At 42.1% G+C, this 15,522-nt stretch overlaps 1 protein-coding gene across 1 annotated transcript in view; it reads left to right on the forward strand.

Moving 5' to 3' along the window:
* ATRX (ATRX chromatin remodeler) overlaps window positions 1-15,522 on the forward strand; it is a 154,008-nt gene that overhangs the window by 38,556 nt on the left and 99,930 nt on the right. The window contains exons 6-8 of the mRNA XM_056859843.1: window positions 6,658-6,777; window positions 12,139-12,248; window positions 14,499-14,566. Coding sequence (XP_056715821.1) covers window positions 6,658-6,777; window positions 12,139-12,248; window positions 14,499-14,566 — 298 coding nt within the window. The remainder of the gene's footprint in view (window positions 1-6,657; window positions 6,778-12,138; window positions 12,249-14,498; window positions 14,567-15,522) is intronic.

Raw genomic sequence — 15,522 nt, forward strand, 5'->3', positions numbered from 1 at the left:
GTTCACTTTTAGCCATTTAAGCACAGTAGCCAGGCAGCAATTTAGGACCTCTACCTCATCATCAAGATTTGGATAAGATATACATAGCTGTGTATCGTCTTCATATTGATGACAGCCACCCCAAAACTACAAATGATTTGGTCTCAGGGCTTTATATAAAGATTCAAGAGGATGGAGGGTAGGATTGTGCCCTGTGGGACCCCATGGAATAGGTTCCACACTGATGAAAACTGGTCTCCAGTGGCAACTCTTTGGGTTCAGTCTGTGAGGAATGATTTGAACCAGTCCAGTGCACAACCCATGATGCCAATTCTGCCTCCAGGCACCTGAACAAGACAGCATGGTCTGCTGTGTCAGAGGCAGCAGATAAATCCATTAGGAGCAACAAGGAGGCCTGACCTTTGTGTACATTTAGATGGAGGTTGTCGATTAAAGCCAGCAGAGCCATATGTGTTCCACAGCCTGGTCTGAAGTCGGACTGAAAAAGGTCTAGAGCTGATGCGTTATCCAAGAATACTTGGAGTTGGTCTGCTGCTGCTGTCTCAATCACTTAGCCTAAGAAGGGCAGATTAGAGATAGGGCGATAATTGGCTACATACTTTTTCTGTAGGGGTGGTTTTTTTTTAGTAGCGAATGGATATCTACCTCTTTGAGTGCCCAAGGAAAGGTTCCCAGAAGATGATTCTATGTACCAGTATATGCAAATAAACTTTATACAGGTTCTGAACAGGAAGTTTATGTATATAGAGGGGCAGTAGAAAACTCACGAAGTATGAACAAATCTTCAAAATCGTTACCGCAACAGGATTTACTGAAAAAATTCTATGGGGCCTTTATGGGAGCAGGTCACATCAGCATTTAAATTGAAAAACGAGATTGACAAGACTATTCTATGTATCAACACATGAATTGTGCACGTTGCCTGAAGTAGTGTATACATTTACTCTGAATGTTGGGATTAAAAACAATAGGATTAAGCTGCTACGTAAGTGGTACAATTCCAGGCAGATCGGTGTGGATGTTCAATTCTGTATGTAGTGAAAGTTAAAGATGTAACAATGCAACTGTCATCTTCTTCTATATCTGATGAAACTGCCCGGTTTAAGTAAGATTTTTGGTAAACAAATAAGTAAAGTATTGTCGAAGGCTTTCACGGTCAGAGTTCATTAGTTCTCATAGGTCATCCGGGCTGTGTAACCGTGGTCTTGGTATTTTCTTTCCTTTCAGGAAAGAAAATACCAAGATCACGGTTACACAGCCCGGATGACCTACGAGAACCAAATAAGTAAAGATCCAAGTTTTTCTGTTTTAGGGATCTTATCTATAGCGGTATTGTGTACTTTCAGAATATTAACCCTTAATATGCGGGCAACAGCCAGAATCTTAATTGTTCAATCCTGGAAAAAGAGACTCTCCCAGATAGGCATGAATAAGGACAGTATGGTACATAAAATTAATAAACAACAGCTATTAAGTCTCTGAAAGATAGCAATTTCTATAGGCAAGGAGTCTTCGTGGAAAAATGGCATAAATATATAAATTATTGGAATCAGATTTATAGATTAATGTATTGCAGATGTTACAAAGTTTATCAGTTTTCTTCCTTTAGTGGTATAGTTCCTAGTCAATAGGCTGTGAGCTAACCACCCTGGACAGAATTTTTAAAATTATTTTATTTTATATAATTTATTCAATTGTATATATGTTCTTTAAATTATCCTGATGTCTCTTAAATTCAAACAAACTGAAAATAAATTTTACTACTGGAACGGTGATAGCTGGATTGCAACCACCCGGCAGAAATTGTAGTTTATTCGCTACAGGCATGTCTATATCAAGAATTAATGGATTGATCACCTGTGTTCTTAAGTGCTTGTATCTTCTACAGTAAAATAAGACATGCTGCATGGTTTAATATAACCAGTTCCACATCCACGCTTGGAGTAGGGCTTTTTAGAATAGCTCCCACTCAAAACGGCTGTGGGTAATACATTGAATCTTGCTAAAAATAAAGCTCTTCTGTAAACTGGGATAGTTAAGAAATCATCAACATATGAACAATGAGAATTTGAATATTTAAACCCCAAAAAAGTAGGAGAGCACACACAGCAGGCATGGAGAGCAGTACTGTTTAGGTCCTGCTGGAACACTAGAGAGCACGCTGTAGAACAAGACATAGTTGACAAACCTAGCCTCTGAAATTTAGCATCTACACACCCAAACCAGGGATTCAGATGAGTCCTTGAATAAGAAACTAAGAAGGCTACCCTCAAGAAGAGCAAAGAAATTTTAATTGATAGCTGAAAATTGAAGCCCATGCTTCTGCCTCCAGGGAATGAATCCCCAACTCGGCCCTAATAGCAATCCCTACTACTCAATAAGGAGCACCCATTAACTTTCTTGGAAACCTATGCAGAATAGCATCAAGATGCTCACCTACTAAAGTGATCACAAAGGAACACCAGAAAGAAGCTGGGTAAATATTTTTGCTTCAGAGTGTAATGGCAGAAAGAATATATTGTCTGCCTCTAGAAAAGAAAAAAACACTGAATTCCTCTGGACAATCTTAAGGACTTTTCTTTCATAAGGCTTAGATAATTAGTCCAAATCAGATTAGATTGAGATTTCATACCTAGATAGCTGTAGCTATTTGTTTGTTGCAATTTATTACCATTTAGATGCCAAGCGTTGGAGATAGGTCGGGGGTTCTTAGTGAATACTACGATTTTAGACACATCATAGTTGATAGTTTAAACCCTCGTTGCTACAATAATCTCCAAATGCTTTCAATAGATGACATGGTCCAACTGGGGAGGGAGCTGTTAACAAGGTATCGTCAGCGTACATAAGAGTAGAAATAGAGGAGTTTGCTAGTACAGGCGCGTGTGAGTTTGGCAGCCTAAGGCTGTCAGGGAGATCATTTATATAAAGATTGAACAGGGAAGGCGCCAAAACATCCTTGCCTAACCCCTGTGTGCAATTAAATGGGTCAGGCAACAGACCTTGCTTGTTGATTCGTACTTGCGCTTCAGATGTTTCATATAATGAGCAAAGGAGCCCAAGTAGGCAAGTCGTCTCCCCTAGAGAAGGGGTCCCCAACTTTTCTGATACCCACCAAGTGTTTTTTGGAAGTGGGTGGGGCCAGGTAGGGCTTTTGCCCAGCAGTTCTTTTGATTGACTATTGGAGATATGATTTGCTGTGCAGATTTCTTTAAATGTTGCCTTGGCAACAGCTGCCACCGCAGCACAAGGATCTGCACTGTGTTGCAGAAGTTAAGCTGTGGCAATCATTTTGTAACTGGCTTTGCCTTCTGCTGCAGCCATTTTGTAGCAGCCATTTTCTTGCTACGCCCACCATACTGTGTCAGAATTCCAAATGAGCCTGCAGGTTCAAAAAGTTTGAAGACCCTTGCCCTAGAGCAGTCATTCCCAAAGTGGGCAGTACCACCCCTGGGGGGCAGTGGGATTACCTAGGGGGGCACTAAGAGGCAAGGGGGGTGCAAGACTGTGTTGTTGGATAGGGTAGGGGGCCTGGGGTTGAGTTTGTGGAACCAAGGGGGTGGCGGCCCAAAAAGTTTGGGAACCACTGCCCTAGAGGGTCCAGTCTATTTAGCATCATTCAAAATAGTAAACGGGTCTTTCATTTTGGGGAAACATCCCTGGGTCCTGTCTAACTCTCCAACTTCTGGGGAGCCTACAATACTTGCAGTAGTCCCTAAGAGCACCAGCAAATGATCTATCATTTTAACAAGATTTAAATGTCAGTATTTGTCCCAAAGGTTTAGATGCACTTTTAGTTATGACAAATAAGTAACAAAAAACACATTTCTAATTGCTTTGGAGGACCAGGACTCTGCTGTGGGTGCATCTTTCCTCCCTCCCTGACTGTTTGAGTCAGGAAAATCATAGTTAGCTGCTATATCTGAATTGGCAGACTATCTTTTGAGATTGTCTTCCAATTGCGAATCACAGTTGCAAGGGGTTTCCTATTTTTGCTTGTAGGACAACCTCAAAATATATTTTCCCCTATTTTGACATAGTCACTATCTATAATCTGCCTGGACCAGGAAGTTATGTGTGTGTGTGTGTGTGTGTGTGGGTGCTGTAATGAGCAAAGGAAGGAGGGAATGCATGAACCTAAGGGATTGGTTGGTCGCTTAACTGTAATCCTGGAAGTGGGCCATTGAAAAAATGCATTTGAAATGCATATATTTTTTTAAAACACCTAATAAAACAACTAATAAAAATTCAGTTCCCCCCAAAGCCTGTTTTGGGGTGAAAGTATATATTATGGGAGATGCCTGGCTTTTACAGATGCCTGTCTCCCTCCCTCTCTTCTTCCCTGCTTTGGCAACGTCTCACAATGGGATTATTCTCCCCTTCCTCCCTTCTTTAAGTGGCAGCTGGTGGAATTGAATGGGGCAAGAAAACTTGCAGTTGGGTGGTCTAATTTTGTTTTACCAACCATTGGTTAGGTGGGTCAGGGAAAATGAAGACCTGGGGCTGCTCTGCTTGCCGTCAGCCATGCATCTCTCACAACACTTAATTCCAGCCTTACTTGGATCAGCCTGTCATAGTGGCCTTGCTGTATTCATTATTGGCCTTCTTTGAAGGCTGAGGAGGAGATGAATATAGACAGCTTTTCTTCTCCTTTACAGCTGCCATAAGATTTTGACCAGAAGGAAGCAGGGCTAATGGAACTTGAACATCAGTATTATATAGAAACGTTAACTGGTTGACTTCTCAAAGGATGGAACAAAGTTTTGTTATAGTATTCTTACATACTTATTTAAACATAATGATTTAAGCATTCGTTAGGTTCATCTTACAACCAGAAAACAAGCCCAGATAGGTAAATCAGATTTCATATTTTTACTGTCTCCATTGGTTTAATTACAAGATCCATTGGTTTAATAAACAAGATCGTCTACATATAAGCATATCTTTGATACTTGATTTTCAAAAGTAAGGCTGTGTATTTTTGTATTATTCTGAATAGCAATCTCAAAGAGTTCTGCTGCCAAAACAAATAAATATGATGAAAATTAATGGCCTTGATGCATTCACTATGAAGAAAACTTTCCTGAGACATTACCATTAATAATTGCTCTAGCTGATGGGTACATGAATGCAGTCCAGCTTTTACATTTACCTCCAAGATAAAATGTCTCTAATAGTCTTGCTAAATACTGCCATTGCACCTTGTCAAAAGCCTGTTTGAGCATAAAGAAGTATCTGTATCATCTCATCTGCAATACAAGATGCAGTTTGCAATTTGCTTTATAAGCAGCAGCCTATTAATGTTAGCTGGCGTATGCCTTTTCCCAATAAAACCCTTTTGATCTGGGTTGATGTACTTGATAATAATCTTGTTAACTATACACTTATTTTTAAATACAATTTGCATTTGGTAATTTAATAACCTTGATGGTAACTCAACACTGCTAATAGGGTTTTCAAATCATACCACTTCTTTCTCAAAGCCTCATAGTTAGGAGGAGGTACTTTAGAACAACCTGGAAGGAATCACCTTTGGGTCTGCAGGGATGCCTGTTCAGAAAGAGCTGCCTCTGACCTGCAACCTCCCAATTTTTTATGATCAGCCTCAGCATCCATGGCAGCTGTTTTGTCGATTACGCTCCCAATGAAATTAAAATAGCGCCCACAGACTCCAGAAGATTAGGGCACTGGGGAGTAGGTTATGGAATTAGGACTGGGGAGATGCTTGTCACTCAGTCTGGCTTACTTTGCAGGGTTGGTGTGCTGCAGGGAAGCCTGCATGGAAGAAAAATGTTTGCATCGGCTTACTATCTATACCGGCTTACATACTATACAGATCTCGAACTATTTTGAGAGAGTAAAACTGGTCATCAAAGTGTGTAAAGAAAGGGCTGAGGAAAAAACAAGTTTAAGAAAATCTGTTCTTTAAAAGCAGTGATTTATTAACTTTAATAAACTAATAGCCATACCTCAGAGTCAGTAAATATATATTAAACACTCCTTGTGCTGGAATAAAACAAAGGGCCAAACACATTTCAGCCATGGACCATCAGTGGTCCATTATCACAAAATAACCATACTACATATTCTAATGCAATGAGTTTTATTTATTTATTTTATTTTTAGCTTTAAGATATTGCTGTTTGTTCGTTAAAGTTGATGAACCTTTGCTTTTTGAAAGTAGATTATTTGCACCCATTTTCCTCCACTTTTTTGGGGTCTTTTTCAGTTTTAGTGGGTTGCAGATCTTTTCCTTTTTCTCGTAGAAACTATTTCACCCATTCCAAAAGAGAAGCATTTCACAGGATTTATTTTTCTGGTTTTACCCCACATTCTATTCTTTCTGTGGGAAATATTGAAGGAAAATCTTTGGGGGAGAGGGAACCTCACTTCCCCCACATTTTCTATGCAGTGTGCTGTTAAGTACCCTAGATCTGTGATGGTGCCAGCTTCATAATTAATCTGTATGCTTCCAGACTTCTGTCTGAAGAATAAAGTAGTCCCTAACACGATGCATTGACGGCTTCTGCATTAACACATATGAAAGCCCTGCTGAATCTGTGGCGTTTCTTTTGGTATTCTTCTGCATTTACAGCTAGACTTTTATACTGGGATTCTGCATTTTTATGCATAATTTTTTAACTGTCATCTTTTTAGGTACAGTAGTAGTACAGCCAGAGCCAGTGCTTAATGAAGACAAAGATGATTTTAAAGGACCTGAATTTAGAAACAGAAATACTTCTAGAATGAAACCTGAAATTCCAAAAAAACGTGGAGGTAAATGCAACATGCATCACGTTTTATGATATGCTTAAGTTGTTCCATTATGGCTATTTTATTTTTAGAAAGTATACATTACTCGTCTAGTCCTAGAATGTGGTTCTGTTAGTGTGGTCACTACGGACAATATCACTCATCTTACAAATATATTGCTCCTTCTGCATTTCAGGGGCAGGGCATATTTATACAATGTGGAATGGTGCAGGGTGTAGATTGAGAACTCATTATATAACCTTTAGGCAAGAAATCAATTGGCAGTGGATTCAGGTCAGACACAAGAATGCACTTCTTCCATCAAGTTATAGTTATGGAATTCACTGCCACGTGGCTTTTAGAGAAGGATTAGACAAATTCACTGGGGCGTAGGACTATCAATAGTTATATGCTCTGATAGCTAAAAAGAATGTCAGTATTTAGAAATGCTAATGGGGGAAGGCCGCTTCCTTAATGAGATTGTAAACTTCTCAGAGGCATCTGACTTGCCACTGCTGGAAACAGAATTCTAAATAAGATGAGCCATCCACTGAGGGCTGTTCTCACACAGCAGCATATTGCGTGTATGTCTGTGAATGTCTGGAAGGTTTTTCAGTCCATTACACCTCCCCCCCCCCCCCCCGACTAACAGCACCTGTGCTGGAGCAGACCATGTTCCATATAGTCCAACGTTATGTTTCACACAAACGAGATGCCCCCAGAAGGCTTACAATTAAAGGACAGAACCCAACCCCTCTTGTTTTTGTTTCCCTCCTCCCTGATAACCATTGATGGATCTGTTCTCCATGAAATGTTCTAATCTTCTAAAGCCAGCTAAGCTAGTAATCATCATATCCCACTGCAGCGAATTCAACATGGCATTTGAGTAAATGCAGTTTGTCAGTTCTGACTACTGCCATCAACTTCATTAGGTGCCTATAAATTCTAGTATTAAGGGAGAGGCAGAATATTGTCGAAGGCTTTCACGGTCAGAGTTCATTGGTTCTTGTAGGTTATCCGGGCTGTGTAACCGTGGTCTTGGTATTTTCTTTCCTGACGTTTCGCCCGCAGCTGTGGCAGGCATCTTCAGAGAGAGACACTTTCCTTCAATGTTACTCCTCTGAAGATGCCTGCCACAGCTGTGGGCGAAACGTCAGGAAAGAAAATACCAAGACCACGGTTACACAGCCCGGATAACACAGTGATGGCGAACCTTTTAGAGACCGAGTGCCCAAACTGCAACCCAAAACCCACTTATTTATCTCTGAGTGCCAATGCGGCAATTTAACCTGAATACTGAGGTTTTAGTTTAGAAAAAACAACTCATACATTAACATCTTTTGCCTTAAAAGAAAAACACAATAACAGAGCTTTCAATGATACAAACAACTTTTTATTGAAAGGTAAAAGTTTGCATTTGGCGTGCTTTTGAACAATTAATGTGATTTTTGCTGTTGTGTGCTTGCTGATAATTTGTCCACCCTTGGCACTCAGGTCATCTGTTAGTCTGTTTCTGGTGTCAGATTTGATATAATTCAAAGCTGAAAACAGCTGCTCACAAGCATAAGACGATCCAAACAAAGTAAGGAAAGCAATCCCAAGTGCTTTCATTGACTTAAAATTATTTGGCAGAGAATTCCACACTTTAAGGATTTTGTTTTCAGAACTAACTGTGCTATCCTTTGGCACCCAATACAAATCTATCTCTAAAAATAGCAAACATTTATTAGTTAACACTAAAGACATTGATATTCCCTTCTTGGGGAATTTGCATAAATAAGAGGCTTCAAGCACATGAAGCTGCCTTATACTGAACCAGACCCTTGGTCCATCCAAGTCAGAATTGTCTACTCTACTCAGACTGGCAGCGGCTCTCCAGGGTCTCAGGCAGAGGTCTTTCACATCACCTCCTTGCCTAGTCCCTTTAGCCCAAGGTTCAAAATAAAAATTCTGAGAATTTGAAAATAAACTTTAATCATAACTGTTAGTTAAACATTAAACTTAGAATAATATTTGAATATATATTTTTATAATAGAGAACTTTTAATTGAAAATATTAATTTATTATGGGTTTATAACTTTGTTTTGCGGACCTTAATTTAGCTCTCACGGACCCCTGGGGGTCCATGGATCCCCGGTTGGGAACCAGTGCTTTAGCTGGAGATGCTGGGATTGAATCTGGGACCTTCTGCTTGCCAAGCAGATGCTCTACCACGGCCCCCCAGGACCTCCTGCACTTCTTGCTACTTCCAATACAAGCTCCTCTACCTTCCGAACCCACCCCTCTCCGTTGCTCTGATATCGGCTCCCTATTTCCAGGACAGCAAGGAGGGGGACCCAAATCCAGCCACCTCACCCGACCCACTGCCCCAGGGGGCAGCTCCCACCCTAGCGAGGCCTGCTCCCCACCCCAACCCCTCCCGCTAAAGCAGACCCTTCCCTTTCCCACCTGCAAACTCCACCGGCAAACGGCACCCTTCCAAAAAAATCCAGACTCTGCAAACGGAGGCTGATCCCCCCCCCGCCACGCAAGCCATTTGAGCTTTACCACTCAAACCTGAGCCGCCGCTCTCCACTCGCCCACCAACCCGGCTTGGGCGGAGCTGGATTGCTGCCGCTGCGGCAGCTCTGTCTTTCTCGTGCGCGGCTGGCGGACGCCCTGGTGGGAGGGCTCAGGGAGGCGCATGCATGCTCCGCGGAGCAGGCGACTCACTAGTAGGGAGGCGACTTCATCCTCCTCCCCCCCACCGCTCCTCCGCCCGCCGCCCCCAAGCCGGTCTCGGCAGCAGCCAGCGTGGTCCCTTTAACTGGAGAGGCCGGGCATTGAACCTGGGGCCTTCTGCATGCCGAGCAAACGCTCTGCCGCTCGCCGCTCCTTCTGCTCAGCCCTGGCGCCCTGTTCCCCGCCACCCAGCCTCCGCTTCCTCCCGGTTCCCTGGCACCAGCCTGGCCCCCAAACTGGCACCGAGGCTCCCCCCCCCCCCATGGACCCGGCCTCCCGCGAAGCACTACCGGTTCAGTTGGGCCGGTCCTGCTCGCCGGGGCAGCACTCCACGAAGCCGCAGTAGAAGCAGCGGTAGGAGAGGTAGCCGGTGAGCGCCGAGCTGGGAACCACGAGGCACTAGGGAACCGCTACTAGGCTACAGTGGAGGTGGGTGGGGCAAAGCCGGAAAGGCCAGCTACTTGGAGGAAACCGAGAGGGAGGGGCGAGGAACAGCTGAGCCGCAGCGAGCCGGGCGTGCCGGCGGAAAGGGTGACGCGTGCCAGGAACGGCACGCGTGCCATAGGTTCGCCAACACGGACCTACAAGAACCAGCGAGACAGAATATTCTCTACTCTGTCCCTCTCATGCATAATGTTTAAACTTCTATCATGTTCCCTTTTAATAATCTGAGCGGTTCCTCAGTGGAACAGGCTTCCTTGGGAGGTGGTAAGCTCTCCTTCCCTGGAGGTTTTTAAGAAGAGGTTAGATGGCCATCTGTCTGCAATGCTGATTCTGTGACCTTAGGCAGATGATGAGAGGGAGGGCATCTTGGCCATCTTCTGGTCACTAAATGTGGGGGGAAGGTAGTTGTGAATTTCCTGCATTGTGCAGGGGGTTGGACTTGATGACCCTGGTGGTCCCTTCCAACTCTAAGATTCTATTCTATGATCTATTTCCCCTTTAAGCCTTTAGCTTAGAAAAATCTCTTGTTTTCCTCATAGGGAAGGTGCTCCAACTCCTTGATTATTTTGGTTCCCCCTTTCTGTTTCTTTTTCTGAGTGCTTCAGAACTGTGCACGATATTCCAGTTGTGTTGCATTGTACATGTAGGCAGGAGCATTGTAACACTGGCTGTTTTGTTTTCAACCGCTTGCTTAACAATCCCTAGCATAGCATTTGCTTTTTCACTGAATGCTGTGCACTGAGTCAACATTTTCATTGAGCTTTCTGACACAACCCCAAGATCTCTGTCCTGCTAAGCCACCAATAGTTCAGAACCCACCAGCATATATTGAAAAGTTGGGATTTCCCCCCCTAATCACTTTACACTACCATTCAACCTAATTTGCTGTATAGTTGTAGAGAACTTTTAGGAGCTCTTAGCAATTCATTTTGTTTCTCACCATCCTGATTAATGTGGCCGTCATCTGCAAACCTGGTCAGTTCTCTGTTTACCGCTAGTGCCAGAACATGTGTGATAAATAGCACTGGTTCCAGAAGGGATCCTTGTAGAACTGTACAGCTTACTTACTTTCACCGAGAACTGTCCAGTTGTTTCTGTTTTCTGCTTCCTAACATTTAACTAGTTTCTAATCTATGTTTGTCTTACAGTTTTTAGCAATATTAGTCCTCGTTCTCTTTTCACTCACCTTACTAACCTACATTTGTTTTGCCAGAAATTGTGCTACTTCTCATTTTCTAAATTTGGACAAGACTTTCACATTTTAAAGGAAGCCACCTTGCCATTTAAGGGTCCTTAAGGCTTCCCTGAGTTTGCATGCTAGTATCATTTTAAATTTGGTACTACACTTCACGATCTGTACCTCCATTACAGTAGATTTTAATTTCCAAGAATCCTAAAGAGATTTCATCACCTTGATCCTCCTGTTCAATATCCTTTTGACTAAACTGTTTTTGAAAAGTTTTTTTTTCCCTTGTGAAATTAAGTGAGGTTGGGTTGACCTTTTTGGACAGCTGGTGGTCCTGTTTGCAGAATACTCAAAAAGCCATAGAAGCAGCTCCACTTCTGGTTCACCCAGCATAGTGTTACACTAGTAATTTATCCTAGCAAGGGGAGGATGGAATTACACTGGCCAAGAGGAAATCTCCGTAATTTGCCATGCATTGGGTGCAGCTGTAGGCACATTTGCACAAGCCCTGAAAACTAATTATGGTTTCACTATAGATAGATGGGTGGCCCTTCTGCTTCTCTCAGTTGAAACATTCATAACCTTGATAAGACTTCATAGCGACAAAATCTTGGGTGAATTAAATCGTGCAAGCTTAAAAAAAAAAACTCCTGCAAATGTAGGCAGCAATTCCGCAGTCAGCTGAGCAAGCATAACTTCATGTGTGGCTGCTAACTAGAATGTACCGAACCCTTGAAGCATAAATATTTGGTAATTTAGGCATTTTATTGTAAGGCACATTCTTACTTGGGAATCTTAAGCTTTTTGTATGTGAGTGGTGGAATATTTTTATTGAACATTCAGATTATAAACTCTTAATAGGTAGCTGGGTGTGCACGCGCGCGCAATCAAATCAGGGAGAAAATAAATTAACTCTATAACCAATTTCTCTAGCCTTTGTTAATGATGTGAAGTGCCATTGCCTTTGTGAATATGTAAACTAAATTTGATAGAGAAGAAGGAAAAAATATTAATGCTTGCTTTTTTATTGCAGAGGAAGGGTTGCATGGGATTGTGAGCTGTACAGCTTGTGGGCAGCAAGTGAACCATTTCCAAAAAGATTCAATCTACAGACATCCCACATTGAGGGTACTTATTTGCAAGGTAAGGAGCAATATTAAATATATGTCATCTTACACACACTGACAGTTTGAGTTTTATATTGGAACAAAACTTGCTCCTTCCAGGGACCAACAGTCACCAGGGGCAGATGACAGGTAGGCCTCTTGCAGTGGTGTTCCTGAGTAGTGTGGATTGTCCCCCCCCCCGCACACACACACAAGGGGCCTTGCAGAATATCAGGCCTTAAAACACTGAAATAACTACTTTCTCGCATATAAGTGATGGTCTTCCAAAGAGGTGGTGGAGGAAAACCATGTACTCTATTTATAAAACTGGTCCTGACCTGGATAGACCAGCTTGCCTGAACTTGTCAGAAACTAAGCAGGGTAGGTGCTGGCTTGTACTTGGATGGGAGACACTAAGAAAATCCAGGGTTGCTGTGCAGAGGCAGGCAATGGCAAACCACCTCTGTCCGTCTCTTGCCTTGAAAACCCTGAAGTCAGCTGTGACTTGATGGCACTTTCCACCTTTCCAATTATAACACTGAGTGGCCCAGCTTCCACTAAAAAGAATGTTTGCGTGTGAGAATGTGTCCGTGTGTCAGGAATGCAGTTCAGTGGACAGGACACATGTATGCCTTGTTTTCCCTCTTCCTACCCCTGGCAATGTGTGGTTCTTTTCTCTGTGGTGACTGGATGGAATGTGGGGTTTGTTTTTAGGTTTTATTAGTCTAAATCCTCAGCTACACTACCACTTTGAGAATGGGATAGTTCTATGTATTACTTTGGTTTTTACTGCCATTACTTACCTTCAAGATATAGCACACCTCTTATACCCTGATAGCTTGGTTTATATAAGGCACAGGATAAACAGAAGCTAAGACCAAGCACTAATAAGAACCAAATATTAAAAGGTTTGTTAAATAAGTATTTCAGTGACTATTAATATTTATGGGGACTATTTAACTGGACATTTGTTATGCAGATTCACTTTATTTTGTTCTTTAGCATTACTGTAACTAAGGGAGGTGACAGTCCTTATGCTAGTTCTCCCCAATCAACAGAATTTGAATTTCTCTAGCCTTCACCCCAAATTAGCACTCAGAGGCGTTCTTGCATTGTTGTCAAGTCCTGCTGGTCAGCTTCTTCTTGGCCTGTTCTGTATTTTGAAGACAGTGGCACACATATGAAGCTAGTGATTTCTTCTTGCTCAGGGCTTTCACTGAAGATGTTGGAGCTGGGACACCAAAGTGACATCTTGAAGGCCCTGCCTCTTGCTCCAGCCTCTGTCTTCCTCTTGTTTCCTCCCACCACATCACCGGGTCTTCCTCTGTTGTCTGATGTTCACATACTTTGTCTGACTCCCTGATCGGGCTGAGGCTGGCCATTTATTCTTTCCTGCTGGATCCTTCAGCCAATTAAATTTCACTATATTGCAGACCCTCATTTCATTGGCTTTAAGCTAAACACCAGTGAAAATGGTCAGGTAGTTTTCGATTTAACCAGCAAGCTTGACCAACTGGAAGTGATGCAATTTGAATTCTTCTGTCCCATATAAATATGAGACACTCACCGTAAACCTCAGAGAGAAATCAACTCCCTTGGCAACTAACTATGGATCAGCTCTACTGCTTGGCAGGTTGGCTAGAGGCCTACATACTCTGTAACTTTACTTCCCTCACAGAAGTAATATCACTTCATAACTCTTAGCATTACCTTTTTATGTAGAACTATTTACAAACTTCCTGTTATAATACTTAGCATTTATAACATTTATCCATTTTTCTGTTTTTTTCATTGCACTGAAGCTGCTGTGATGAAAGTGAGGGCATGCCTTGACTAACCTCCTAAGGTTTAACAGCTTTCCTGGGATCCCTTGAGCAAATTATTGTATTTCTGTACTCAGATATTTTTTCAGCTTTAAGTAATTGAAATATCTTTTGAATTACATCTGGTGACCAGTAAATTCTTGGGAAATTATCTGTTTCTTTCTCCAACCCCAAAGTTAAAACAGAAGGAAACAACGGGAGTTCTACTAGTCTTTGGTCAGGTTCTTAACTTGTTTTTATAAGTAAAAATTATTATGGTGTATTTGGGATGATATTTTTGTTAATCTTTCCCTGGTTCATGGAAATGAAACCAGTAGAAAAAAGAGAGGAAGCCTTCTGTGTTCTGTCTTTTCTTGAATATTGACAGGAGTTTGAGTTCAGTAGCAATATTTAATACGTTACATTTTCTGTTGTGTGACAATGCAATTAGAAGTTTCTGAAAGAAAAACTCATTTTCTTCATAGACTTGCTTCAAATATTATATGAGTGATGACATCAGCCGTGATTCAGATGGAATGGATGAACAGTGTAGGTAGGTATATAAAGATATTTCTCTCATCAAACTTAGTAGGCTAGTAGGAGTAACTCTGGGTGTCCTTCAGTCAGCTTGGTGTTGTTTAAAATAGAGGGTTAAGATCCAAAGAACCACGTTAACTAGTTTCCTGTACCCAAGAATATTTTCTATGTTTTGCAAAGAGCAACTCTGACCCCAGGTTGTCTGCCAGACTGTTGAGAAACTGGACTGAGGTTCAGAAGCAGTTAGTGATGCTGCCTGGAGTTTTGCTGTTAATGAATGAATGAAAGACACACCTCCAGTTGCTCTTTGGATTCTGATCTAAATTGTGAATGTGGTTTTCAGTAAATTTGGTATGCATCAGTGATAAAGGCTGAGTGAAATATTCTGTGGTGTGTACAGTCTTACAGTTTGTGTTTCTTAGTAGTAAAAGTAGATATTAACCTGATTGTTGAATTGATCTCTAAATTGAAACTTAACCTCTAAATTGAAACTTAACATGTAATAAGGCAGGCATCCCCAACCTTTTTGAGCCTGTGGGCACCTTTGGCATTCTGGCACAGGGTGGTGGGCCCAACCACAAAACGGATACTGCAGAAGGTGCCGTGAACCCCACACACAAGAGGAAGCCCAAGTGCTTGGGACAAGAAGGGTAATTTGAAGAAAAACCCCGGGCAGGGGAAATGGGAGAGAGATTAAAATCAACACGAAGGTGGCAGCTGCCACTGAGACATTATTTTAATCTGCACTGCCAATCAGAAGTCCTGTTGGGCAGGAGTCCTACCTGGCCCCATCTACTTCCTAATAACATGTATTAGGCACCAGGAAAGTTTTGGTGGGCGCTATGGTGCCCCTGAGCACCAGTTAGGTGACCCCTGTAGTAAGGTATTTACACTATTTAAGTCATTCATGCTCTGTTTACTTCTAGAGGCATAAGAGAAATCATATTTAATTTGCATTTGGTCTGGCCAGAA

Source organism: Euleptes europaea, chromosome 13 (genome assembly GCF_029931775.1).
Source record: "Euleptes europaea isolate rEulEur1 chromosome 13, rEulEur1.hap1, whole genome shotgun sequence".
NCBI classification, from domain to species: domain Eukaryota; kingdom Metazoa; phylum Chordata; class Lepidosauria; order Squamata; family Sphaerodactylidae; genus Euleptes; species Euleptes europaea.